Genomic DNA, 26,204 nt, shown 5'->3' on the forward strand with positions numbered 1-26,204 from the left:
AACTTCAACTTTGTTTTTAACCATTCTATCTGAATCAATAACCTTGCATGGTTTAAATAAAGTTATTCAAACAAAACTGTATTGTATTCTTGTATTAAAAGAGCAAAAAATTAGTTGGAAAAAAAAAAACTTCATCCAAGTTTTGTAAAATGATATATATGAAAAATATAATTCCAAAAAATTCTGAAAAAAGTTACATTGGCGTCTACACTAGGTTGGTTCGTGGCATTAACGTTCACATGTCAGAACATGACAAAGAAGACTTTCGTTGCATGTTCTTGTCTTTGACCAATTCAGTACTTAAATAAAGGCCCCCACACTCTGGATTCATTTCTCAGCACTGGTTTATTAATTATCTCTTATGGCTTCTCAAGCTCTTCTTCTCTTTCTCCTCTTTCCCTTTCTCTTACACCAAACCAATGCTTTGATCTTTGAAGGCTTCGATGAAAACAGTGAAATAAGCCTCGAAGGATCTTCCATCATCAAAACCAGTCGTTTACTGAAACTCACCAACAGATCAACCAATATCATAGGCCATGCATTCTACAAAACACCCTTTCAAATGCTCAACATAACAGACCCTCCCCTTGAACCCTATGCTTTTTCCTTCACCACCTACTTTGTTTTCTCAATTGTATCCCCTAGTTCTGGTTCTGGTGGCTTTGGCCTTGCCTTCACCATAGCACCATCAACACACTTTCCTGAGGCTGATGCTGGCCACTATCTTGGTCTTTTTAACCCCTCCAATGATGGGAATGCCTCAAATCACATCTTTGCGGTGGAGTTTGACACTGTGAATGGTTACAAAGGTGACGCAGACACCGAAGGAAACCATGTTGGGGTGAATGTAAACGGAATGGACTCAGGGATTACTGAACCAGCTGCATACATTGAAGAGGGTACTGAGAGTGTAAAGGAGGATTTCAGAATGGCCAAGGTTGATGCTGTTCAAGCTTGGATAGAGTATGATGGTGAAAAGAGAATTCTGAATGTAACTATAGCTCCTTGGAAATTATCAAAACCCAGCACACCACTTATTAAGAACTACAACGTTGACCTTTCCAACGTTATGAAGGAAAACATGTTTGTCGGTTTCTCAGCATCAACTGGTTTGGAAACAAGCTCTCATTATCTTCTAGGGTGGAGTTTTGCAGTGAACGGTGTTGCGGCTTCGTTGAATATGTCTAATCTTCCAAAGCCACCACCCAAGGAGGAAGATCCATCGTCATTTCCTTGGGTCAACGTTGCAATTGGCATCTTGTCTGCTTTGACTTTGAGCCTTTTGTGTGTTCTAATTCTTCTGACATGTTACAAGAGATACATGGATTTTGAGGTTCTTGAGGACTGGGAAATGGATTGTCCTCACAGGTTCAGATACAAAGATCTTCACCTTGCCACAAAAGGGTTCAAAGAGAGTCAACTAATTGGAATTGGAGGGTTTGGTGCTGTGTACAAGGGTGTGTTACCAAGTTCAGGAACTGAAGTTGCTGTTAAGAGGATTGTGAGAAGCCCTTTCCACGGAATGAGGGAATTTGCAGCTGAGATAGAAAGCTTGGGAAGGTTGAGACACAAAAATTTGGTGAACCTTCAGGGATGGTGCAAGAAAAAGAATGATCTCCTTCTAGTCTATGATTTCATTACAAACGGAAGCCTTGATTGTGTCCTATACAAACCCAACAACAACGTTGTATTGAACTGGGGGCAAAGATTCAACATTCTCAAAGGAATCAGTGCTGGACTATTGTACTTGCATGAAGAGTGGGAGCAAGTGGTGATCCATAGAGACGTGAAAACTAGTAACATTCTGATAGATGGAAACTTGAATGCTCGTTTAGGTGATTTTGGACTTGCAAGGCTCTATAACCATGGTGAAGTATCACACACAACGAGTGTGGTTGGAACCATTGGGTACATTGCACCAGAGTTAACTCGCACGGGAAAAGCTTCTACAAGAACTGATGTGTATGCATTTGGGGTTGTGCTCCTTGAAGTGGTGACGGGTAAGAGGCCTCTTGATTCGGATCAGTTTTTCTTGGTGGAATGGGCGATTGAGAACTACCATTTGGGTCAGATTCTTGAGGTGGTTGATCCTAAGCTGGATTCAGTTTATGATGAGGAAGAAGTTGAGTTGGTTCTGAAGTTGGGTTTACTATGCACTCAACATAGATCAGATTGTAGACCTAGCATGAAACAAGTTACGAGGTATCTGAACTTTGATGACCCTCTTCCTGATATTGGTGATTTGGGATATGGTGGTTATTCTAATGGCAGCAGCAGAATGAACTCGGGTTTCTTAGAAGTCACGCCATCTTTGAGAACTGTTGAAACTTCTGGGTATTTGTCCTCCATGAGCATGAGTACCAAGTCCTTGGATGCTGGTAGATAGCAAATAATCATGTTGTAGCATTTTCTACAAGTGTATTAATTTCTCTGAATATATATTCATAGTTCTTGTGTAATTCTTTCATTTCTTTGTATTAATATATAACCAACCAAAAACTAACGTTGTTTTTGGCGATATAAGATTTGCTTTGCTTAATCCGCTAAGGAGTGTTATAAGGGGAAGAAATGAAAAAGGTTTGGAAACAAATACTTATAGCTAGGTCAAAAATTACAGTTATTAATTAAGATATAACTTTTTTATTTTTAAATAGTATAACAGTCTGATTATTACAATTCGATTATGACTCAATCTACTTAATATCTGTTACGAGACAATTAATATAAGTTACAACAGCATTTATATTAAGTTAAAGAGAACAAACATTTAACTGATTGTAAATTTTGTTTTTATTCCTTCTATTTTTGTTTTTTTTTCTTCAAATTTGTATACATTAATATTAGTATTTTGTATTTTTGTAAAATATTCAACTAAAAATTTCTTATCAGTAAAAGAAGTATTCGTTTTAAGGATTAAAGTTTGGGAATGTTTACATATACAGGGACAAACTGTTAGTTTAAATATCATGGACAAAAATTAAAATACGAAAAGTTTTCTAGAACTGTTATTATCTCAATTAACAATTCAGAAAGGATGAAAAATTATTTAAATTTTGAATATAAAAATCTTAATGCCATCGATGGTTAACAATTTTATTAAATTATTACATTTCAATTTTAATAAGTTGAAAAAAATCATTACTGTAGATTTAAACACACTCGAAAATTTATGATAATATACTTTGAAAGAATTAGCCTGAGTAAAAGTCAGACCAAGTCCTTGTCCTTAATCTTTCAATTTTTTTTTCTGTTATTATTTATACATGTTTTATTATTATATAGTTTAGTTCAATAACAATTAAACTGTGTTTTTTCATTGGTTTATAAAATTCAAAATATACTGGAAAAAAGTTTGTCTAAATTAAATACTTTTATTAATTTTTTGTTTTATAAAAATAAAAGAAGGTCTCATTCTAAACTTTTGTTGCTTTAAAGGCTTTTTCTATTGTCACTGTTTGAAGATGAGATAGATGTGGTAAGTGATTTGATAGATGTTAAAGTCATTTAATAAACACTTTGACGTTGAAGAAATTTTTACTTGTTTTCTAACTTTCACGTTTAGCAAATTCAGACGTTCTTTTTAAAGAAATTTAGACGTTATGTTAACTAATCTTGTCGGATAATTATTACATTAGATAAAATTCCAAAATTGATATGTGTGAAAGGGTCAAAAAGATAATTTTTTAACTTATATAATAACTATTTTAAAAGCCATGTAAATAATGAATTTTGATTAGAATATCAAATAACTAATATTAATATATACAGCGGAATCAAATAAGATAAATTCGATCTAATTTTTAAGTTATAATTAGTATTTTATATTTTACAAATTTCGGGTTATAAAATGTTTATATCGATCAAATAAGAACTTTCCATATATTTATATTCAATCTAATTTTACAATCAATTAAATAGCAAACCTTTCATGAAAATCCTCCAATAGTGATATGCTATCTTTCTCAAATGTTAAATGAAAAGTTTGATAGATTAATTACAAATAGTTTGACTTGGTTTCTTTCTCAAGTTGATGTGTTAAGAAGGAAGAGGAGTAAAGGATGAATATTCTCAAGTTGATGTGTTAATAAGCTTTAAATCTTTGCACATTTTAATATTAAAATATTTTCCGTACATTTCATCATGTTGATGATAAAACGATACTATTTTACAATAAAAATTAATAATAACATGATGGTCATATTTAAGAGCCATGTAAGTTATTAGTAAAGTGTATAAAACTATAAATATATAATGATGAATTGTCTAAGAAATAAAGTTGAATAATAAATGTACAACACAATGATAATGGGATGATGGGATGGTAAAATGTAAAATTAAACCAATGTCTTTATAATCATGTGGAATTATTTTGTAACTTTTTTCCTTTTCTTTTTAAATATTAAATTTAGTCAGGTGATTTATTTTTAAAAATAAACCAAATGTTCATTCTGAATTTTTATGTAACAATTAATAGTCACTACATTTAAATAGGTAAAGTTAGTGTATCGGCCTATGTTTGATTTGAAATTTAAATAATATTCTAAATTATTATTATTATTATTATTATTTTATTGAAATAAGATACAGATACTCCTTTGACCTTTTAATACCAGACAAATTTAGAAGAAATTAATTGCTCTTTTTTTAAGGCTTTTTTTACAATTTATATAAAGTATTAAATTTCTTTTCCTTTTATTTTCTTATTAACGAATAACGAAAGTAATTAATATTAATGGAAAATATCGTATATTATATTTGTAATATTGTTTTAAAACTAAAACAAATCCATTAAATTAATTATTTTTATTGATTTGTGTGAATATGTTAGAAGTGTTTTGCGTTAAACGATCTAGAAACTATGTTACTTGGTTTATGTGGCATTCTTCCAAATTGTATTGAAGGTTCTTCAACATTATCAGTTGAAGTTACGATTAATGTTCTTTGTCAACACGAACATTATTATTTTGTGTCTAATTCTACATGTTCTCTGCAATTCTGAATCACTACATGAAATGAATTTAACTACCCAAATGGGATCGAGTTTTTTTTGTACTCCAATTAAACAAGATGATCATATTGTTTGTGCAGGAAAGTAGAAGATAAGAAAAAGAAAAATGAAGAAAAGAAATTGGTAACCAAATATTAATCCAGTAGATCACTGCATTCCTCAGGTATGTTCTTTCACATGTTTGCAGGGCCTGTGAATTGATAAACGATGTTTCTTGTGTTCTGAACTGTGTCGACTCTTCAGCACATTTGTAGATGATGGGAGGACAGGACTCTTTATACCACAAAGCTTATTATTCTTCACAAGCCAAGAGAAGATAAATTCCAAGCCACAACCTTTTGGAGAAAAAGCATATGAGTGCTTAGTGGAACCTTTGAGAAAACCTTCAGAGGATGCAGCCAATGCATTGGCATCAGGAAGAAAACGGTTGATCATGTAGGTTGGAGATTCACAGCCATCAGACTCTGAAACCTTTAATCTAAACCCATTATTGCTTTCACTGAGAGCTGTGTCTGATTGTTGCATAATGTCTAGTGCTTCGGAGAGAGACAAAACATCCATTGCATCAGAGAAAGAATCATTCTTCTTGTCGTCATCTTCTTCATTGTCGCCATCGCAACCATCATCTTCATCAAATGCAAGAACATTGGTGTATACTTCAGCTTTGGCTGCTTCTTCTAGTGGATGCCAAAGGCAAGGAGGTGGTCTTAGCCGCGGGGTGTCTATGTCTCCATAGATGCTATCACTCCCCTCCATGGCTTTTGGTTTCCCTGGGGCTTGTTCCCATGAAAATGGAACACTTGAGGAGCATGATGTATCTGCAACACCTGAAAAACCAAAACGCTTTGTTGACAAAAGAGGTGCGTTGAAGTTTAACTTTCGAGGTCGTTTGGAATCCATGGCTTCCAGATTTTTCTGTGACCGGAAGGACTATCAGAAACATCTAATTAATTGGAAAAGGTTCGTTAAATCATTAAAATCTTGATTAGAGAGAATATCGGTTCGAGTTAGTTGAGTGGAATAAAAATATCAGTTGAAAATATAGATATCTCGTGAAAATCATTAAACCTAGTCCTGCTTTAAAATGGTCACGGGTGAGTTGATAATCCCCTTCCATGTGGGAGGAAAACGGGAAGCCAGATATTTGAAGTTAAATAATTCGAAAAGGTGTGGGTGCTAATATATGCAACGCTAAAGGACGAAGAAGAAGAACAAAAACCTGTCGTGTACACAGAAGCAGCTGAACTGAGATGAACATGTTTAAACTTTTCAATAAACGAACGTATCACAAAGTAGACATGTTTAGGTAAATTTAAATAATCAACAGAAAAATCATTTAGAGTATGTAGGGTTAGGGGTAAAAAGAAAAATATTGACGAATTGAATAGATGAAAACTTTCATAGCTGGTATGGATATAGTTCTCCAAAGAGAACTGTGTTACAATACACAGTTAAATGGAGTTGCAAGGCAATTGTGTTTATACAACAGAGAGGACTGAAAAACAACACAATGTGAATTGGCGATTGCTAGGCCAAAAAATTTGTGGTAAATATCTAAGTCTTCGATTGGAATACCGTTCAGAAATTTTGCAAAAAGAATAACATGTGTATCTCTTGCTTCAAAGTAATTTTGGAAGCTCCACGCCGGTAATCCAAACATGTTGACATCTGTTGCACAACAAACTGACCTTCATGTACAAGTTTGTCTAAAACTGTGGTAACTTATAACCATCCCTGCCGGTGTTGTATATTGGAAACAGCAGTGACATCTGCATCCATAGCTGGCAAAACCATAATTCAGTACATATATTTACAAGCTATCTTCCTCACTCCCCCTTCAGTTTCAATCCAAAATGATCTTTCTAACTTACCCTTTCACTTTTGTAATTCAACATCCACAAGGTTAGCCTAAAAGATAAGTAGATCAGACTGTTTCAGGAGACAAAATCCAACAGATAAATAGCACTGATGATAACTGGGTCGTGAGGTGTAAAAAAGTATAGGTTGACAAGAATAGGCTTGTCACCACCACCATAAGGAACACTCCGAAAACACCAGATCATTGGTTTTTGACTCACTTTTGTTCATTAATTCGCTCCCGTGCTTTATTACAAAGCTCTAACGTCTCAGCATGGCTAGGATCAAGACAAAGGGCCGCTTCACAATCTCGGACGGTAGAAATATAATCACCCATTGAATCATGAAATGCTGCTCGAAGATGTAACAGTTGCAAATCTGGCTTAAAACCAATGGCCCTTGAAAGCTCCGCTATTGCTTCATCTTCCTTGTGATCATCCATTAAAACTGAGAGAAAGAGACCGCATGTCAAACTTGACAAGTTATGTGCATACTGAGGAGTGTAAGACAATTCATAAACAGGTTTCAAGGATTCAAGACAGAAACATGATGGCATTATTCTGTCTCATCGTTAATAGCAAACAAAATAATATACATGAATTAAGGCCAAAATAAAAAACAACAAAAAATGATTTAGGCTATCAATGATTTAGGCTATCAGACAAGAATAAGCTCAATTTCAATGGTTGCTGGTGTCAAGATAAAATAGCCAAAAATGAGCAAGACACCCTCCAGAAAAGTGAAATTTGATAGGCATGTTATCAACAGTCATACAAATATATAAACTACTATAGTATAGTACTCCTCCAAGACTTAAGGCAATGCCTAAAGCTCATTTTATACTCAAGAGTCCAAGAAACATGTATTATTTCACATAACCTTTCACCATGATGCGAGAGGTTTTAATGAACTACAACTAATGCAAGTTTAAGTTAAGATAAGGAGCATGGATGCAAGCTAGCATGGATGCAGCATTTAATTTAGATTGGAGGAAACTTAACCACAAATGATGCTAACTTTAAAAAGTGAAGTTAGGGTACATAAACAAATAAATGAAGACAGCTGATGGGTAGAAAATCATTTTGTTCAAGTAGTTATTAATTGAAAAAATAGCTACATGGAAGCTGTACAAGACAATAATAATCATAATTTTAAGACTCCCTCTCAAGCTGGAGCATATAAATTGTATGCACCAAGCTTAGAATATATAAGCTGAATTCTAAGCCCTCTCAAGAACTTAATGAGAATGTACGCAAGCTGGTCATTAGAGCTGATAAATCCACTAAAGAGTTCCTTGGACAACAGCTTCTCCCTAATAAAATAACAACTGATCTCTATGTGTTTAGTCCTTTCATGATACACAGAATTGAAAGTAATAAGAAGGGTTGTTTGATTATCACAATTCAACTTCATTTGTTCAACTTCACAAAATTTCACTCTTGAGGAAGTTGTCTAATCCATGCAAGCTCACAAGTCGACGACGTCATGGATCTATATTCAGCTTTTGCACTAGATAGGACTTAACATTTTATTTCTTACTCTTCTAAGAGACAATATTCCCTTCAATGAATACACAATATCCTGTGATGCATCTTTTGTATGGGACAATCAACCCAATTTGCATCACAATACCCTATAATTTGAGTATTTCCTTTGTCATCATACAACAATCCTTGTCCATGAGCCTTTTTTATATACCTATCAATACAAACTTCAGCATTTCAGTGATTAATATGAGGATTCTGCTTGAATTGACTAACCATTCCGACTACATAAGATGTGATACGGCTAGGTCACCAAATATTAAATCACTAGTAGAGAAACGAAGTTACATTTGTTTTCAGTTTGTTTTGGAAATGATGACTTAATATGTTTTTCTATTTGACATGATTCACATTTTAACACTTGAGTTGCTTAAGAATTGGAGCTATTATCTTCAACTTGACTTGGGTGACCCAGACAATCATGCAAAAGCTTTGGAGTTGAGGTAGCAAAACAGGGCACGGTTGGGCTTGTTTTCAGGTAATAAAGTCTCATGATTCATGTCCTTCATCAATCAAACGATCTATACCATGTTCCCGCCGAATGATAAAGGAATTAGTATCAAAGATTACAAAAACAACTTAAAGAGTGAGTTAATGGCTAAAGGAGACCAAATTATGAGGACAATGCGTAATGTACAAGACAAAATAAAGATTTAAAGGAGATAAAGGAACTTCACCAATTCCTTGAGATGTCAATTTGGATCTATCGGAAGTCCCACATCGACTAAAGATGAGGCCAATTCATAATATATAAGTAAGGTGCAGACCTCACCTTACAAACCGGTTTTGTGGGGTTGAATTAGACTTAAAGCCCACTTCTAATATGGTATCAAAGCCAAGTTAGAGCCTATCATAGCGAACTTTCTTGGACATTCTATTACACTCGATATCGAGCCGGACCACCCACTAATTTCTTGTCCCACGCACGAGATGAATATACCTCGGCGTGAGGGGGTGTGTTGGAAGTCCCACATCAACTAGAGATAAGGCCAATTCACAATATATAAGTGAGGTGCAGACCTCACCTTACAAGCCAATTTTGTGGGGTTGAGTTAGACTTAAAGCCCACTTCTAATAGGATCCATGGGCCACATTAACAAGTTGGCGAACTTTTTGAGAAGAGATAAATGAGAATGAAGAAATATTTCCAGACATATGATCAATGACACCTAATTTAAGTATTCATAGACCTTGACCTTCCACAAGTTGAGAAATACAAGTAGTTGAAACACTTGGCATTGAAGAAGATTGACCTTGATGGTTGAATATTTCAAATTTAAGCCTCAAATATTCTTGCTACTCTTCATTAGAGACTTGAACTCTCCTCTTCATATTTAGGCGCATAGGTTGCCTTGTTAGGAAAACCATGCAAGGAGTAGCAACTCTATTGGTTGACCTATTCTTTTGCCCTATGTGCATTAAGGACGTCCACTCCATCCACCATGTCCTTCGTGGTTTCTATGACCTCCATTTACTCGTGGTACTAGCATTATTGATGTTTCAATAACTTCAATTGAACTTTTATCTTTTAACAAGGTAGGCATCTGAAAAATTCTAGTGACTAAGCTGTTCATAGAAGGAACTTGATCACCAACTAAAATTTTGTCTTGTACATGATCAAAATCCCAATGTAGACTTCTCAGAATTAGGACCATGTGCAATTTATGAAGTTTTTTGTTGATATCCTCCAATGAATCATCCACAAGAAATCTCTTTAATTCTTCTAACCCAAGCTTTTTCTATGTGTGTAATCATATTATGATTAATTTGTGTGAGAGGCTCTTTGAGTCACATCAAAGAGAAGTTGAATGTCATTCATTAGCAAAAAAAAAAGGGCATGTCTTAAAGAATCTAATTATTTCTCAAAAATCATGTTCAATTGACTGCCATAACACAACAATAAATGAAAGTGAAGTTTCTGCCTCTAAAATTTATCTAAATTGAGAACAGCATTGACTTTCAAATGATCATGGTATACTTGACCAAGGAACCATAACTCTACTGATGTGGACCAAGATAAGTAGTTCTTCCACTTGATTTTTTCGTGGTAATATGAGAAGTAGCAAAACAAAGGGCAGAAATAGTAGAAGCCTTTCCAGAGACAAAAGGCCACAAATAGATTTGAGAAGAGAGGGGAAAAAACCCTAAGCCGTTGAGGAGAGAGAGCCCTAATATGCTATTTACATGCGTCAAACAGAAAGGCAAAGACAAAAGTGTGCCAAAAAGATACTGACAAGAAGAGCAATAACTATCTCGTGTGATTCTGACACAGGGAAGGCGGCAAGTGGGACACATGAGCCTAGTAAAGGGCTGATGAAGATCAGCGCATAATGGGGCATTGTGAAGATTTTGGCCACACAAATAGCGGGGTTGGGTCACGCTTCTTGAGGCACACACACCTAATCACAACTTCACAAGTGGAGAGCAGGCTGTGACAACAGAGGTGGTCCAGCGACAGAGCTCTTGACACCAACTTGAATTTGGATGCGATGAAAAATCAGTGATTCACTTACTCACGTGATCTATACTTTCTATTTATGAAGCAGAGAAGAATGCATTACATGAAAAAGTTACTATACCACTCAACCCTTTAGGGTAGGTACATACACCCAAAAAGCAGCTTTATGAAAGTTGTACCTGTTGGAATAATTATTAAGTCTACTTATGTTAGTATAGTCAGTGAGACTAAAGTAGGGAGTAGTGTGTTGGGTTATCTCTACTGTACCTAGCAGTCTAGGACAGTCCCTTGACCTTCCATCTTCCTGTTGTATTAACTCTTTATCAATATAAATAGAAGAACATGAAAAGGGTTCTTTAAGCCCTCTAGAAATATATTTCTCTGTTTTTAATCTCAAGTGCACAATACAATAATCATCATAATTTTAACATTATTAAAATGAGTCCCCCAAAAAATAGGGAAATTATTAATATTTTAAAGATGGCAGAAAAATCTATCCAAGTTACAATGATGAGCATCAATAATAGCCTGCTACAAGATAAAGAAGAGCAAAATAAAGTTTATGGGCTAGATATCATACCATTGATGACGAGAGAAGATTATGAAAATGGATTAAGGGCTTGTTTGGAAGAGTTTATTTATTGCTTTTTCGGATTTAGTCTTATGACATCGGTAGTTGAGTAAGAAAAGCTAAGGAAAATAGCTTATGACATCGGTAGTTCAGCTTAATTCAAAAAGCTCCCCAGAAAGCTGTTTCTTCCATAAGTTAAAATAAACTTATATGTGGACAAACTTCTCTGTAAGGACTTTCAAAAGAAAAAATACAATGAATGAATGATATAAGTTTCTCCTAAAGTTGAAATAGCTTATGTATAAGCTAATTTCTAGAAGTTCTCTTGGTTTTTCTAAATTTTTATCTTTTAACTTGTGCACAAGGTAATTTTAAGTTATTGAGAAACTTGTTTTATTTTTATTTCCTAAAGCGTTTATGAAGTTTGCCCAAATATGTCTATAATTAATATAATTGATATTCATAGACTTCTCTCACCTAACTTCTCTAAATGCTTAAGACGACGTAGCCACATGAGGGTCAAAGTTTGTGTTGAAAGTTCCAAGTTTTTTGACAGGAAAAGCACCCCTGAAAGGGATGTCCTAATCATTTAACAAATCCAAACCATAATGTTTCCTTAAAATGAGATTCCCACAATCATATTACATCCTTAATTGATCTTGTGGTTCTAGAAGCCAGTGTAAAGGAAAAATGTTGTTCAGTATATAATGAAAGATTGCAGAATCTCTAAAATCCACTCGATGCCATATCCTCTACAGCTATAACTGGCAGGGATTTGCATCAGCCATCATCAGCCATGAAAATGCTTGAAATATACAATGAGCTTACAGTCAAAACAAAGGTCCCACGATGTCTGTGTTGGTAGTTATATGTTTTGCAAGGGAACAAATGAACCCCAGAAATGGATGTCCAAATCAGAAAACATAACCAACACAATATTTCATCAAAACCAGATCTCCCAAAGTCCAAAACATATTATTTCTTCAATTGATCACGAGGCACTAAAACTCACACAATGAAAGATTACAGCATCTCTAACATCCACTCAATGCCAAAACCATTATAGCTATAACAGGCAAGGATCCAAATCAGCCAAAACAAAATGTTTGACATACAAATATGGCTAACAATCACAACAAAGGCCCCTTCTATAGTCCTATTTCACTCCACACCTACAAAAGAAATAAAGACAAGAATAGAGAAAAATATAATTAGTTGTATGAAGATTACCTGCTGCCCTATATCTGTAAGGGTAAGTCCTTAGGGGATCCAACTGTGTTGCCAAACTAAGATCACTCTTTGCCATGTCACGATCACAATATTCTGAACGTTTCTCATACGCAGATGCATTATTCCTGGCCTTTGCTATCAGTTTTGTCATCTCATCATATGCAGCTTTGTGCTGTTCTTTAAGATGATATACACGTGCTAACCCTTGATGTGCTCGTGTATGCTTGATGTTAAGTGCATGCTTGTAGCAGTCAGCAGCAAGGTCCAACTTGCCACAATCTACATATACGCTACCTAAATTATTCAGCGCCTACAATGTACAAGAATGGCGTTTGTAAATTTATTGTTTCAGCACTTAAATCCAGTTAACATGTTTAATTTAATCTGAAATAAGTATAGTACTCACTTGTCCTTTGCGAAGACCGTCTGAGGGGCATCTAAGAGCTTCCTCCAAGAGATTGATCACATACTTCGAAGACTCTGAATCAAGACTCGAGTCAGCTAGGGCATAAGCTTTGAGAAAGAAAGCTTCAAATGACCTTTGAATAGAAATGGACTCCTCAGCTTTTGCCAACGCTTCTTCACGATAACCAGTGTCATACAATATCCATCCTTCATAGACAAGTCTTTCATGAGCTGAACATGAATGATTTCTTGCTAGACGCAAACTGCGCATGGCTGCCTTCTGAGAATTTAACCTACAAGGTTAGAAGCATCAATACCTACAGTGAACAGGGTCATGCTGAGGCAGTAAAAATAATAAAGGGCTGAAACACTAATCAAATAACTAATGTGATTAACATGCAAAAATTAGAAAGAGGTTATGCATTGCATACTTATTTGCTGTAGATACTGAAAAGTAAAAAACTAGTGAAAAAACTATACACTTGAATCATCTGACCAGCCTTGAAAAAGAGATAAAGAGATATCAGCTTTCATCTATCTTACTGGTAGAAAGTGCAGTAGGATACAATAACACAACAATAAAGAACATGGCCAGGATCAAAAACCTACAACCGTTTAAAAAACGCAAGCAAACATCTCAATTTTAAAACTCAGCCCTGTATATAATTTCCAACAGCAAATTATTATATTACCTTCTATTACCCATCAATTCTGTAATTTCTACATATACTGCATTGTTCATGCTGTGGATTAAAGGTTCAGGAAGACAGTTACTGCGTAAGAGGGCTGTTAAAGTATGTCCACAAGGGCTTGCTATTGATTTTAAATCTTTTAACTAAGGAAAGATATCTGGCTTGGGAAAATTGAGATGCCCCAATCTAGTATGGAGAAAAGGGAATAGGAAATACCACGACTTTTTACGTGCTCTTGGATTGTGAATTCCCCCCCTTCTTACCTCTCACTTTCCATAAACAGAAAACAAAATTTGTTTCATTTTTTCCTTTTTCCTACTCTATGCAATAAAAATCTTCATTTTAATGCTCATATGAACTGAAAAAAATCTAGAAGCACAAAACCCAACTCAACCCAAACAAAAAGGAATTTGATGAAGATCCTATATCAACTAGAGATATGACTAAATTAAAATATATAAATATGTGTAAACCTAACCTTATAAGTACAGTTATGTAAGGTTGAGGTAAGTTTAAATTCTACTTTTTTAAAATGATACAAGAGTCATTCGGAGTCTATCCTAGTCAAGTTTATTGGATCTATCATGTCATCCGTTATCAAATTTACTCGTAAATCCCACGCTTGAGATGTTCCGTTCTCGACATGAGGGAGTGTATTAGAAATCTCACATCGATTAAAGATATGACCAAATCAAAAGATATAAATGGGTACAAATCTCATCTTTCATGTTGGATTTGTGAAATTTGGTTAGGCTTAAATTTCACCTCTTAAGAGCACCAACCGGATCATTTAAGGTGCAAATAAAACTGTTCTACAGTACCTGGTTACTTTTCTAGTTTGGTGGATGATGATCAATGACGATGCTATATTTTTCTCCAATTTAAATATTCTACAAGGTCACTAGTTATCATAACAAACTAATCTATTTAGCAACAAATTCCGTGCAGAAATATGTTCATGATTAAATTCAGTTTAAATTGAAAAAGAATTACAGAGACAGATATAGTTATATTTAGACATGAATCACCCTTGCTAATAACAGAGAGAACAACAAAATAACCAACAGAAAATAATTCCATTTAGTGAGAACTTTTTCAGAAAACAACTTACAAGGTTTCAAACATTATACTTGAATTGATGTAAGGCTTATTCGTACCTCAATAGAAGGAGTGATTGACGGAAGCGTAAGATACTTTTCCCAGGGTCATTTTCCAACATTTTGTGTACAACAGCCAAAGAACCAATATCATCGACAGATGACCATCTGTCATACAATTGCATCCAGCAATCAGCCTGGCTCCACTGCTGAGCAACAGGGCGGAGGAGTTCTACCAAGTGACCACCATGCATATTCCCATAGAACACCATATAATTTGGATCCAGCGTCAAAATTGCCCTGACATCTCTGAGGGCTCCTTCATAATCCTTCATAGCAATCAAAAACCAAGCTCTCAACTCAAGGCAGTCCGGAGATACCTTGAAACCAATTATTTTATCAATTTCAGAAATGGCAGCTCCAATCTTATTCTCCTCCAGCAAACAAACAGCCTTGTATTTGTATGGAAAAGAAAGAGTTGGATCCAATTCAGTTGCAGAGAGCAAGTCCAACATTTTCTCTTTCCCAGTGCAATATAAAGACCTCTCCTGATACATCCAACCAGCTGGTTTGTAATTTTCTGTAAGGGAGTTTATCATCTCATATGCCGAAGACACGTGACCAAGCTTATACTTGGCCCTTGCAACGCCCACTAAAGAATAAACATGTCCTGCCTCCACAGCAGCCTCAAACCAACGTTGTGCATCTTTGTATTCCTTTCTCTCAAGCATAACAACTCCCAATTGGTGATAAGCAAGTTGTTTCTGCCAACCCTCCACCGCACACTCTCCCAATCTTTCCAAGAGCATCACTGTCATGTTAGACGTCAATTCTTCCTCCATCGCAACTTGACTCAAAAAATAATACAGCACAAACGACACGTGCCCCACAAGGGCCAATCTATCCCTACCCTCAGGACTACAAAACAACTTCATAACACTCCATCGCTGCAACGAACCAGGAAGCTCCCTCAGAAACACCTGCAAGCAAGCCGCCACAAGCAGATATGCAGTCTCCTCCAGTCCATACTCAATCAGCAACACCGCATCATCCATATCCAAAACCAGAGAAGCCAAATGCGTGTCACAAGCATGCTTCATCTCCTCACAACAAAACTTGTTCGCAAAAGAAAGCATCTCCAGAATAACATTAGGAGGAAACTCACTCAGCCTCTTGGTTCTACTAAAAACCTCAACAGCCATCATTGCCTCAACAGAAACACAATTCATAGAGAAATTTATCTTCTCCCTTCTACACTCAAGAAATCCACCACACAACATTGTCTCAAACGGCCTTGAAAGTGCAGCCATAGAGTACCTTCTACAACTAATTTCACTATCACCAATGCAGAAAAACACATCATCATCATCTTCACCATCACGATCACCACTACCATCAACATATTCACTCGAAGTGGAACACTCTCGTTCGCATTCCTGACTACGAACAACACAATCACTAACTATCTCTCTACGAAAACACGTACAACGATCAAACACCGATTCATGATCATACCCGGGGACCAAACTAGCCTTGGGACACTCAAGGTTTCTTCCACAGCAATCCATCGAATTCGATCCCACAAGCTCATCCTCTCTCCGCTCATACCTCAGCCACGAAGCCAGTACAACCTTCGCGTGCACCTCCGCCGCGTGCCTCCGAGCCTCACGCAGCCCCCGGCGGAACAGCTTCGGATCCGGCAGGCCACGCAATACCGCGCATTGCTCCAAATACACCTCGGATTTCTCGAGCGCTTCGCAACTCTCAGCCCTCCGATGCACGCGGGCGAGGGTTTCCACAAAGTCCAAGGGCTTCAAGGAAGGCTCAATCGAAGGTTCCAGAAGCTCTGAAGCCGGAAGCCCGCACGGGAGAAGAGTCTCCGAAACAGCGTCGTGTCTGGAAGCTGTAATCGAAACCGTTTTGGTTCGACCGGTCGGGGTTTTGGAATGGTCGAGCGAAGTGTGCAGCAGTTTATCAGCTGCACTGACTGAGCTCCGATCGGCAGCGGCAGCAGTGGCGGTGGCGGAGGGTTTGAGCGCGTGGACCTGCGTGCCCTTACAAGCGTCCATGATTTTCATGCTACGAATGGAGTTGAAGATGTTGTGCTGCATCTTCCGTTTTTCAACGGTGGAGCTTTCGGAGTCGAGAACAATTGAAGCTGTCAAGAGAACAAAATCGGGTTCGCGAATATTTATTTATTTAAATTTAAAATAAAAATAAAAATAATATATGGAGGGTTCTCTCTATTTTTTCGGGCACAGAGATTCCAGGGTTTGTTCCTCTGTGCTTTATTTTTCTCTTCATTTTTTTTTTTTTTTGGGAAAATAAGAGGTGGTAAGGGTGGTGGTGGGTAACAGGGCGTTGATGCTGACGTGGAGGTGGCCGTTGAAACGGCCACTTCCGTTCTCTGCTTTGTGTCAATCTCGTGTTCTTCTCCGAATGAGAATTTCTCCCACTTTTTATGAGGATATAGCTCCCAATGGCACGTTGGATGTGATGTAATGTAAATACTTTTCGTATACGGTATCACATACTTTAGTTTTCGTATATGGTATAGGGTAAAACATCATTCCTTTGAAAAATTTACATAAAACCAAAATATATTATAAAATATCAGGCAAATATTTAGATTTACTCATGTATTTATTTACTCCATTATTTTTTTTATCTTTAATTAATATATAACTATAATAAAATGCATAGACAAAACCACATAATCACGTAGTTTCCATTTTAGCACTTTTTAAAATTTCATATTAAAATTATTGAAATGTTTTTTTAATGAGCTAAAATTTTCCCACTTTTATTACAGTGACGTCAAATTTGTTTTGAAACGTTTCAGTTTTGAAAACCAGTAATTGCTTTAGTAGCAGTAGTACCGGTATAACAGTTTCGTTAAAAAAAACGTGTACAATAAAAATATATGTATTTTATTCTGAATTATTGTTGTAGTTTGAATATCGCACCGAATAGGTATCTATTTTTGTACAAGCAAATTCACGTTATGTTTTAGTTATATTTTAAGATAATTAAAGTAATAATATGTTAGTACGTTATTTCTAAAAAGTAAGGGAGTGTATATTAGTAATTTTTATTCAAATTAAAGGTTGTATGTAATAAATAAATATATTTAAACATATACATTATTTTTTACACTTACAATGAATAATTTAATTATGACCTAAATTTAGTTTTTAATTATGGATAATTTTTAAAATTGTAAAAAAATTTTTAAATATATATATTTATACATTTAATCAATATTTTTTCAACGATCTCTCTCTTTGTCGTTGTTTATGTTTTTGTGTAATTGTTATTAATTAAATGCATGAAATAAATAAATAAATATAAGGAAATAGTGTTTACATCGTTTTAATTTGTTTTGAATAGATTTTTAAAATATTTTTATAAAATTTAATATATTAACCTAATTATAAAATGAATGCTGAATTTAAAGTTTCGACAAATGTAAAATTTGAGGTTAAAATATTGAGTTTTACATGTTAATGCAGATGAAAGTATTAAATGATGAAAAATAAATAAGATTGATGTCACTTGTTTAATGGTGAAGATTTGACCACGAGCTAGATGAATGTGAATCGGCGTGTTACCAATTATAATTGAAATTGAAGAACAATTCTTAAACCCGATTAGAACAAAAAGTAATTAACTTTAATTATGAAGATCAATTACATTAGTCAATTTTAATTAAATGTTCATTAAAATTTGATATCATAAAAAAAATAGTAATTGAATGAAAAAGTGTTTGAAAGAATGTTAAAATAGTAGAAAATGTTTGATTTGATGTGGGGCTATAAGAAGAAGAAGTTTGATTTTATGTTAATGAAGAAAATGAAGTGTTGAGTGAAGGGGTATTTGTGTGTCCTTTCCCCGTACTATCTTCTTCGGAATAGAAAAGTAAAGAAATAAAAGTTTGGTATGTCGTCCTCTTCTTGCTGTCTGTTGTTTGTGTAAACAAATAATTCTTAGGAGGGGCCAATTAATGGACCTATAATAAATCCTTCGCCATGCCATCCCCTCCACGTGTTACACTATACTATAATAATTATATATCCATCAAGAGTTAAATAAAACCATCAAAACAAAAAATATTTTTTTTATTTATGTTTTGTGATAAATGAGTCAGTTTTAAACCGATTTTGAAATAATGTCATGATATGTCATATGTGAATTTTAAGAAATATCAACAAATTATTGGATTTTAGACATGTTACCTCTTGGCAATGAGAGTTATACTTAAGTACATATTCTCATGTTTATATAGAAAGGTTAGTACTTTTTCTTTGTTTGGAGTAATATGGATGTTAGAATAGGATTGTGCACACCATTTTTAAATTGTGGGGAAATTGTAATATTAATATGGAGTTTAAGAAGGAATGATAATTGTTGTGAGGGTGTAATGGGTGTTATATATAATTAAAATATGGTATAAGATGGTAGGTATAGGAAAGTTTGTCAAACATAGAATTTTATGATTTTGAAAATATATGGTTTGAGCAATAGGATATCACCTAAGTGTTGAGTAACCATTATATGCACTACTCAGTATTAGCCAAATATAGATGTTTAAATAACATAATATATCACTAAAGTTATGGTTCTAGATTTTGATATAAGAGGAATTTAGACAAATTGTTCTCGTGTCAATCATGAAGTCACAAGTGATTGTTTAATACTAAAGTCTAAGGATATAGTGTTTATGGATATGTTCACTCAAACTTTAAATAAATAACGTTTTTTGTATTTTTGGAATTTGTTAGTTTATACAATTCTTCTCACTCAAGTATTGATGTCACGCTTGAGTGATGATCACTTAATTAATGAGTGATTGTTTGAGATATAGAGAATTAAAATTGAATTTCTCTCATAAGAAACTAATGTTGTTGAAGTAATGTGAGATCATTCAAGTGAAGAATTTTTTTAGGATCTCCCTTAAGTGATGTACATTTGACGGTGTTGTAGCATATTGGTGAAATGTGCATGTGTTATATATAATAATAATAATAATAATAATAATAATAATAATAATAATAATAATAATAATAATAATAATAATAATAATAATGATGATGATGATGATGAGATGCATTTACATATAAGATATACTTATTTATGTATATTATATGTGAATAGTTATATAATATTGTGGCCTAATGTGATATGTTGATACATATTATCTTGTGATATTTTTATGGATATGTAATAAGAAATACCTAAAATGATATTGTATAATGTTAAACACGAAATTTATTATAGAAAGAATATGTCCTAACTTTATTAGTGATCTACATCATATAAATTAAGACATCAAGCAGTTAAAAATAGAAAGAGATTTGTGCATTAAACTCTTGTAAAGTAAATGTAAAAAATTGTCCTGAAATAGTATTTTGATGAGTCATTAGATTGTTAATATCTAGTGGGACATAATAATTTATTTTATAAAGTATCTAATGTGATAAATTACTTTGAATAATAAAATTGAGGATTCAATGTAAATTCATGTGTAATTTATTAAGGTGTTATAGTGTTACCTAGGTTAATATGTGATATGTGATTGATATATGTCATGTAATATAACATACTATATTGATATTTTAAATTATTTGTTCAGTATTGTGTTTGATGTAAACTCTTATAATTATACTAGACACTAGACACAAGAATAGATAATATCACATATAGTAACAAAGAAACTAACTAAACTTAAAAGAAAATATTTTTTCCAACATTCTTTTATATATATATATATATATATATATATATATATATATATTATTAGGACCTTACATAGTTTTATTTTAGATATGCAGAAGTTTCCTTAAGAACATATTGCTTAAATACTTAAAAAAAAAACAGTTTTTTGTGCATTCATACATAATTTAAAAAATAAAAAAATTAAATAGAGAAATGCATTGTACTTTTTCTTTTAAAAGTTCTTAATAAAATTTGTTCAAACATATTTCTAAACTTTATAAATTTAAGTTAATTTTATATTTAAATTTTAAAGTAATAATAACCGCTATTGCCTTGTCAAAGCATCAATTATTTATGTTGACTACATGTATGAATTTAATCATATAAAATTTATATTCAACATAAGTTTTTCTTAATATATTAAGAATTAATCACACGAATTATTCCTATAAACTTTATATTTGAAATGTGCTTTTCTTCTAATTATGAAAGATACATGTTAAAAATTTCACATAGATAGTGATATAATTCAATGGATGGACTTGGCATGAGTAAAAATGCTTGTGATGAAAGTATATAGCAAATTATTTGGGTGCTCTATTAATGAGAGTTAAGTTCACCATTTTTATTTTTGTGTTCATAACTTTTCCTTTCTAACATCAATTAATAATATTCACCAACTCATCCATATTAAAGATAACACATTTTAAATGAAGTAGTGATACATCTTTAATCAATACCTTAATTTTCAGTAGATGAAAAATCAGTAGAATAAAGTGATAGGTTTTATTTCTTGAAAAAAGTTTCAAAATGAACATCATCATTGTCATCATACTTGCCTTCTTGATAACTATTTTAAAAAAATATATATATATATATTACTAACTAGGTTAAAAATTCAATATATTCTTTTAATTAAAATTTACTATAGAAATGCATGAGAAGTTATAACAAGAATGAATTAATGATACTTTTAATTATAAAGTATTTTAAATTTCGTAATGTCTTAAGGACACTTGTTAGCTGTCTTAAAAAAAGTACAAAGCAAATAAATAAATTAATTCATCACATTCTAATTTTTGTAAAAAAATAATAATCTAATTTATTTTAAATATTTAAGTTAATTTTTACAAAATTGATTTTTTTTTTTATTTCTTCCCTTACGATTTTTTTTCCTGAAATTTATCTAAATAAAACTTAACACTTACTTTTATTATTTAGATTATGATTTCTTTTAATAATCTTGACGATCGTTTTTCATGAACATTCACCGTAATGATAATAACCTGAAAAAAATTCAAGTCCGTCACAACTTGATATATAATAGAAAAAAAAATGAATGATAACTAATAAATTAATTTCATACAAAATATATAAAAAATAATTAATTTTAATTGAAACACTGTAATAATATAAATAACTAATATAATTATTATGATAAGGTTTATAATTTTTAATAATTATTTTAAAACCAGACTTAAAATATTTTATATTTCATTAACCGTTATTTTTTCTATACAAACAAAACTTAATTCTTTTGTTGAGAAAAATTGATAAAAAATTATAAAAAATACATTAAAAATAATACTCTTCTATCACAAAATAAATTTTAAGTTATTAAAAACTCGTTTTGACTTACTATTGAACTAAAATTTATTTATGATATTTTCAATTTTTACTTTTGTTTCTATTGTATTCATAAGTGTTTATATATAAAAACTAATTCAAACATAATCTTATTAATTTTCTCTAAAAAAAATATCTTGTCTTTGATAGTTATACCAAAACAACCATTTACACAACAAATATCTTTAGACTTATTTTCAGAAAGCGAAAATGACTCAAGATATTTATGACTTAATAGCACTAAATAAAAGGGCTAATAAGAAATTACTAGTTAAGTAATTATATTTTTGTTGAATATAAATAACAAGTCTCTATCCCACTACACTTGAATAAGACCTAAGAATGAAACAAAAACATAATATATTGACAAGTTATTAACAAGGAAACAGTTTTCATTATCTGCACTCAACATGTTTCACAAATTTGTTTGTGACTTTATGTAGCTATTATTTTGTTTATATATTTTTTTTCTCACAAGTTCATCTAAAAATAAAGTTAATTAATTTACATTCAAATTTCAAAAGGACGCGTGGATGAAGCGCGTGGAAGTAGTTGATGGAGTAAAAGGGTGGTGTTGAACATCCGTGCACGTTTCACACACTTGCAATAACCAAGCGTGTTTGATTTTAATGAATGTAAAATGGATCACATCATCCATTATGTTTGGCCTCCAATCATTCTGTTTCTTACTTCATTTTATTCTTTCTCTTTATGTTCTCTTTACATTCCAACTATTATATTAATGAATAGTAATGTGATCTTGTATTGAGGAATAATCTTAGTAATTTTAAATATTTTCATATAAATTGTACTCTTAGGGGTAATATTTTCATATAAAACATTTCTATTTGACTGAATGTTGATATAAATTACGTTTATTTTCTGTTTTGTAATTTTCTATTATTTGTAATTTCATTTTAGTTGTACTTAATTCGCTCTTTGTAAGTTTTTTGTTATTTTTTATTAATTAATTTTTCTTTTAATTGGTGTTTTGGTCGTTTTGATAATAGATTTATAAGTGACTAAAGTTTTAGAGTTTTTATTTCATTTTGTTTTGTTTAGAGCTCTAGTAAATTTTAGATGAGTGGAGTTGTTTTAAATCATTGGTTGAAATAATTAACATTTTATGATCTTAAAATGGTATTAGTAATATAATATGTTGTCAAGCTAAATGATCAGTTTAAAATGGTAAGTTAAATTGTATATATCAGGTAAGGGAGTCAACAATTTGATTTTAGTTGTTTTTTATGTCTATGTGTTTGAGATAACACAAATCTACATAAGATATTTCTTCAAGGGCAATAAAGATTCGACGTGGTTAACCATCTTGCATGCACTCATTCCATTTTATGTTTTTGTTCAGTTTAGAAAAAACTCTCTAATCAAGGTGTGTTTAGTCTTACCACCTTTTGAATGTTGCTTAAAGAGGAATGAAATTTAAATATTCACTTCTTTTGGTTAATGCTTCTTTAAGCTTGAATATAGGCAAACGTTAGAAGAATAACATTTTTCTAAAAGTTCTCACAATGACTACAAAATATGTGTAATGGTTTTCTTTTTCTTCTCAAGTTTTAATTATAGAAGACATGTTTGAAGAATGATGGTTAACAAACGAGCACACAATCTTAAGTTTTCAAACCTTGTAATTGTTAGAAAGAATATTGTTGTTGTTCATTAGCAATCTAGAAGAGTGATAACGTATATGTTTTAAGACACCACATCCTTCACATGACAGAACTTGTGATCTTTTAGATCACATTCTTCGTAAACATTTTTTGGTATTGACCATAAGTGGTTGTGTTCTAAATAATATCACGTCTTAATTAAGAGTGATTGTGTTTCAAATAATACATAGTTTTAGTTAAGTATGATTGTGATCCAAATAATAATCAATTTAAGCCTGGAGTGGTTGCGGTTCAAATAATAATAGTCCATTTTAGCATTGAGAGACTAATGTCCCAATAATACTCATTTGTATATTATAAGGGTTAATCTGTGTATTGGAACTCCATTTGTTAATTGAGAATTGAACATAGTCTCATTAACAGACAAACCAGTATAAAAGTATAATAAATCATTCTCTTCCTTAGTTTTTCATATTGTACATTATTCAACTATAATTAATATCGAAATGAGGCATTTGCGAAAACAAGTTTTAGAATATATTTTTAGATAATTTGTTTATCAAACATGAAGTTGTGCCGAGTCTTATCATACACTATCTTTTAAGAAAAAACTTTCCAAAGATCATCTTCAAGTAAAAATTATTGTATTATTGTGCACCATCAGAATATATCTTATCAAAATATTTTAAAAAAATAAATAAAACATCGTTCAACCATCTATTTTTTGTATTTTGAGCTAATTTTTACATGTCCTAATAAAGTTCTTTTTATTGTGATGAATATGAGTATAATATAGTTTATATTAAGTCAAAATCCTAAATATTTCATCTTTTTGGATGATTGTTTGATTTTTATGCTATACTTTTATTTGATGCATGAGCATAAAATGATATAGGTTCAAGGAGCCGGATCAAAATAAATATTGAAGTTTAGTTTGTTATGTTATCCCATATTTGTAAATTATTTTGTAGTTTTCACACATTCATGATTCATGATTCTCACACATTCACACACATAAATCATAATAGGATAAGATACTAACTTTGATCCATGAGAGATTCAATCACTACAAGAAATCTGCAAATTACCGATCAATTAATATCGATGGATTAAAAATCGTCGGTAAGTATAATTTATCGACGGATTTAGCAACGAATCTCAAGCGGGAAAAATATCGACAACTATTTCTTTCGGTAATAACACAAGAGATTTTTGGCGATGGAATTATCCGTCGATAAGGGGACCAGACAATTGTCGACGGTGGATCCATCGGTAAGTGCACATAATTAAACTTAAAAAATATAAGATTAAACACATTTCCCCCATCGTTGCAAAAAGCCTCATCACTTCTTCTCCTCCAAATACCATCACCCAACTCTTCGCTGCTATTGTCGACCCCTGTCGCTGCCACTACCGCTGTCGTGCCACTACCAATCGTTGTCGTGACTGCCTCCTTCTGGTAACGCTGGCACTGGCTCGTGAGTTCGACATCCCGTTCGACATCCTGTTCTGAAGTCGATAGAGAAGCAAGGTGAGAGGTTTTATTGTTCGAGCAATCATCCAACATTTTAATTCATCCTTAAGAATCATTTTTGTGCTGATAGTTGCTTCCATTTTTGTGGCGAGAGAAAATTCGAAGTGGGCATCTGCGTGAGTTGAGGGAGCTTTCTGCGAAGATTAATTATAAGATTGGCAAGTTTGATTAAATTTGTGAGATTGCAAGTTTGATAAATTTTGTGAGCTGTGCGAATACAAAATGCATTGGAAAATGGTAATGAAATTACCAACGGATTAGTTCGCCGCAAAATTTGTCAAAAAATGTTACGCCTAACTCATGTAATTTTTGACGGATAATGCCCTTCGGTAATTACCGATGCCTACATCTGTCGGTAATTACCGATAAAATTATCCGTCGATAATTACCAATAGATGTAGACCGTTTATAATTATCAACAATGATTTTTCGTCAGTAAATATTAGTTACAACCCTTTTATCGACGAATTTAGCCCGTCGGAAAAATTAGATTACCGACGGATATTTGTTGTTATCGACGGATGTGGACTGTCGATAATTCCTTCTCTTTTTTTTTTTGTGATGAATAAGAATATGTTCTTCACTCTCTATTCTTCAACCTCATTTTTTCAATCTATCTTTTTGTCTTCGTTTCTCCTTTAATACTCTCTTTTTATTGATGGCTTATTGTGAGATAACCTTATGACAAAAACAGAACCCTAATACTTTTTTATAAGTCAACATCAACCATGTTGGACTTTGTTTTATTTTATCTCTATTTTATTTTATTACAACTTCCCATAATAACCAATAAATCTTTATAGTTTATTAAATCACAATAGGATCCATCATAATATTTCAAA

At 32.7% G+C, this 26,204-nt stretch overlaps 3 protein-coding genes across 4 annotated transcripts; 1 reads left to right on the top strand and 2 right to left on the bottom strand.

The window, feature by feature from the left end:
• Positions 1-346: 346 nt before the first annotated feature.
• LOC114184811 (lectin-domain containing receptor kinase VI.4-like) lies at positions 347-2,539 on the top strand. Its single transcript, XM_028072120.1, has one exon. It carries the CDS (start codon positions 362-364, stop codon positions 2,384-2,386), a length of 2,025 nt encoding a protein of 674 aa, XP_027927921.1. The 5' UTR covers positions 347-361; the 3' UTR covers positions 2,387-2,539.
• Positions 2,540-5,031: 2,492 nt separating this feature from the next.
• LOC114183131 lies at positions 5,032-6,292 on the bottom strand. The gene has a single exon (XM_028070027.1). The coding sequence runs from the start codon at positions 5,906-5,908 to the stop codon at positions 5,168-5,170; it is 741 nt and encodes a 246-aa protein (XP_027925828.1). The 5' UTR covers positions 5,909-6,292; the 3' UTR covers positions 5,032-5,167.
• An 88-nt stretch (positions 6,293-6,380) lies between these two features.
• On the bottom strand, positions 6,381-17,307 carry LOC114183130 (ethylene-overproduction protein 1-like). Of its 2 annotated transcripts, XR_003604298.1 has the most exons (5): positions 14,923-17,307; positions 13,075-13,366; positions 12,669-12,978; positions 6,880-7,312; positions 6,381-6,789 (listed from the first exon to the last, which is right to left on the bottom strand). XR_003604298.1 is itself a non-coding variant. In XM_028070026.1 (4 exons), the coding sequence occupies exons 1-4, from the start codon at positions 16,971-16,973 to the stop codon at positions 7,083-7,085; spliced, it is 2,883 nt and encodes a 960-aa protein (XP_027925827.1). In that variant the 5' UTR covers positions 16,974-17,307; the 3' UTR covers positions 6,381-7,082. The 2 variants fall into 2 exon arrangements, 1 of the variants encoding a protein (XP_027925827.1); XM_028070026.1 differs by having other exon boundaries at positions 6,381-7,312.
• Between the last annotated feature and the right edge of the window lie 8,897 nt (positions 17,308-26,204).

Source organism: Vigna unguiculata, chromosome 5 (genome assembly GCF_004118075.2).
Source record: "Vigna unguiculata cultivar IT97K-499-35 chromosome 5, ASM411807v1, whole genome shotgun sequence".
Classification (NCBI taxonomy): Eukaryota; Viridiplantae; Streptophyta; class Magnoliopsida; order Fabales; family Fabaceae; genus Vigna; species Vigna unguiculata.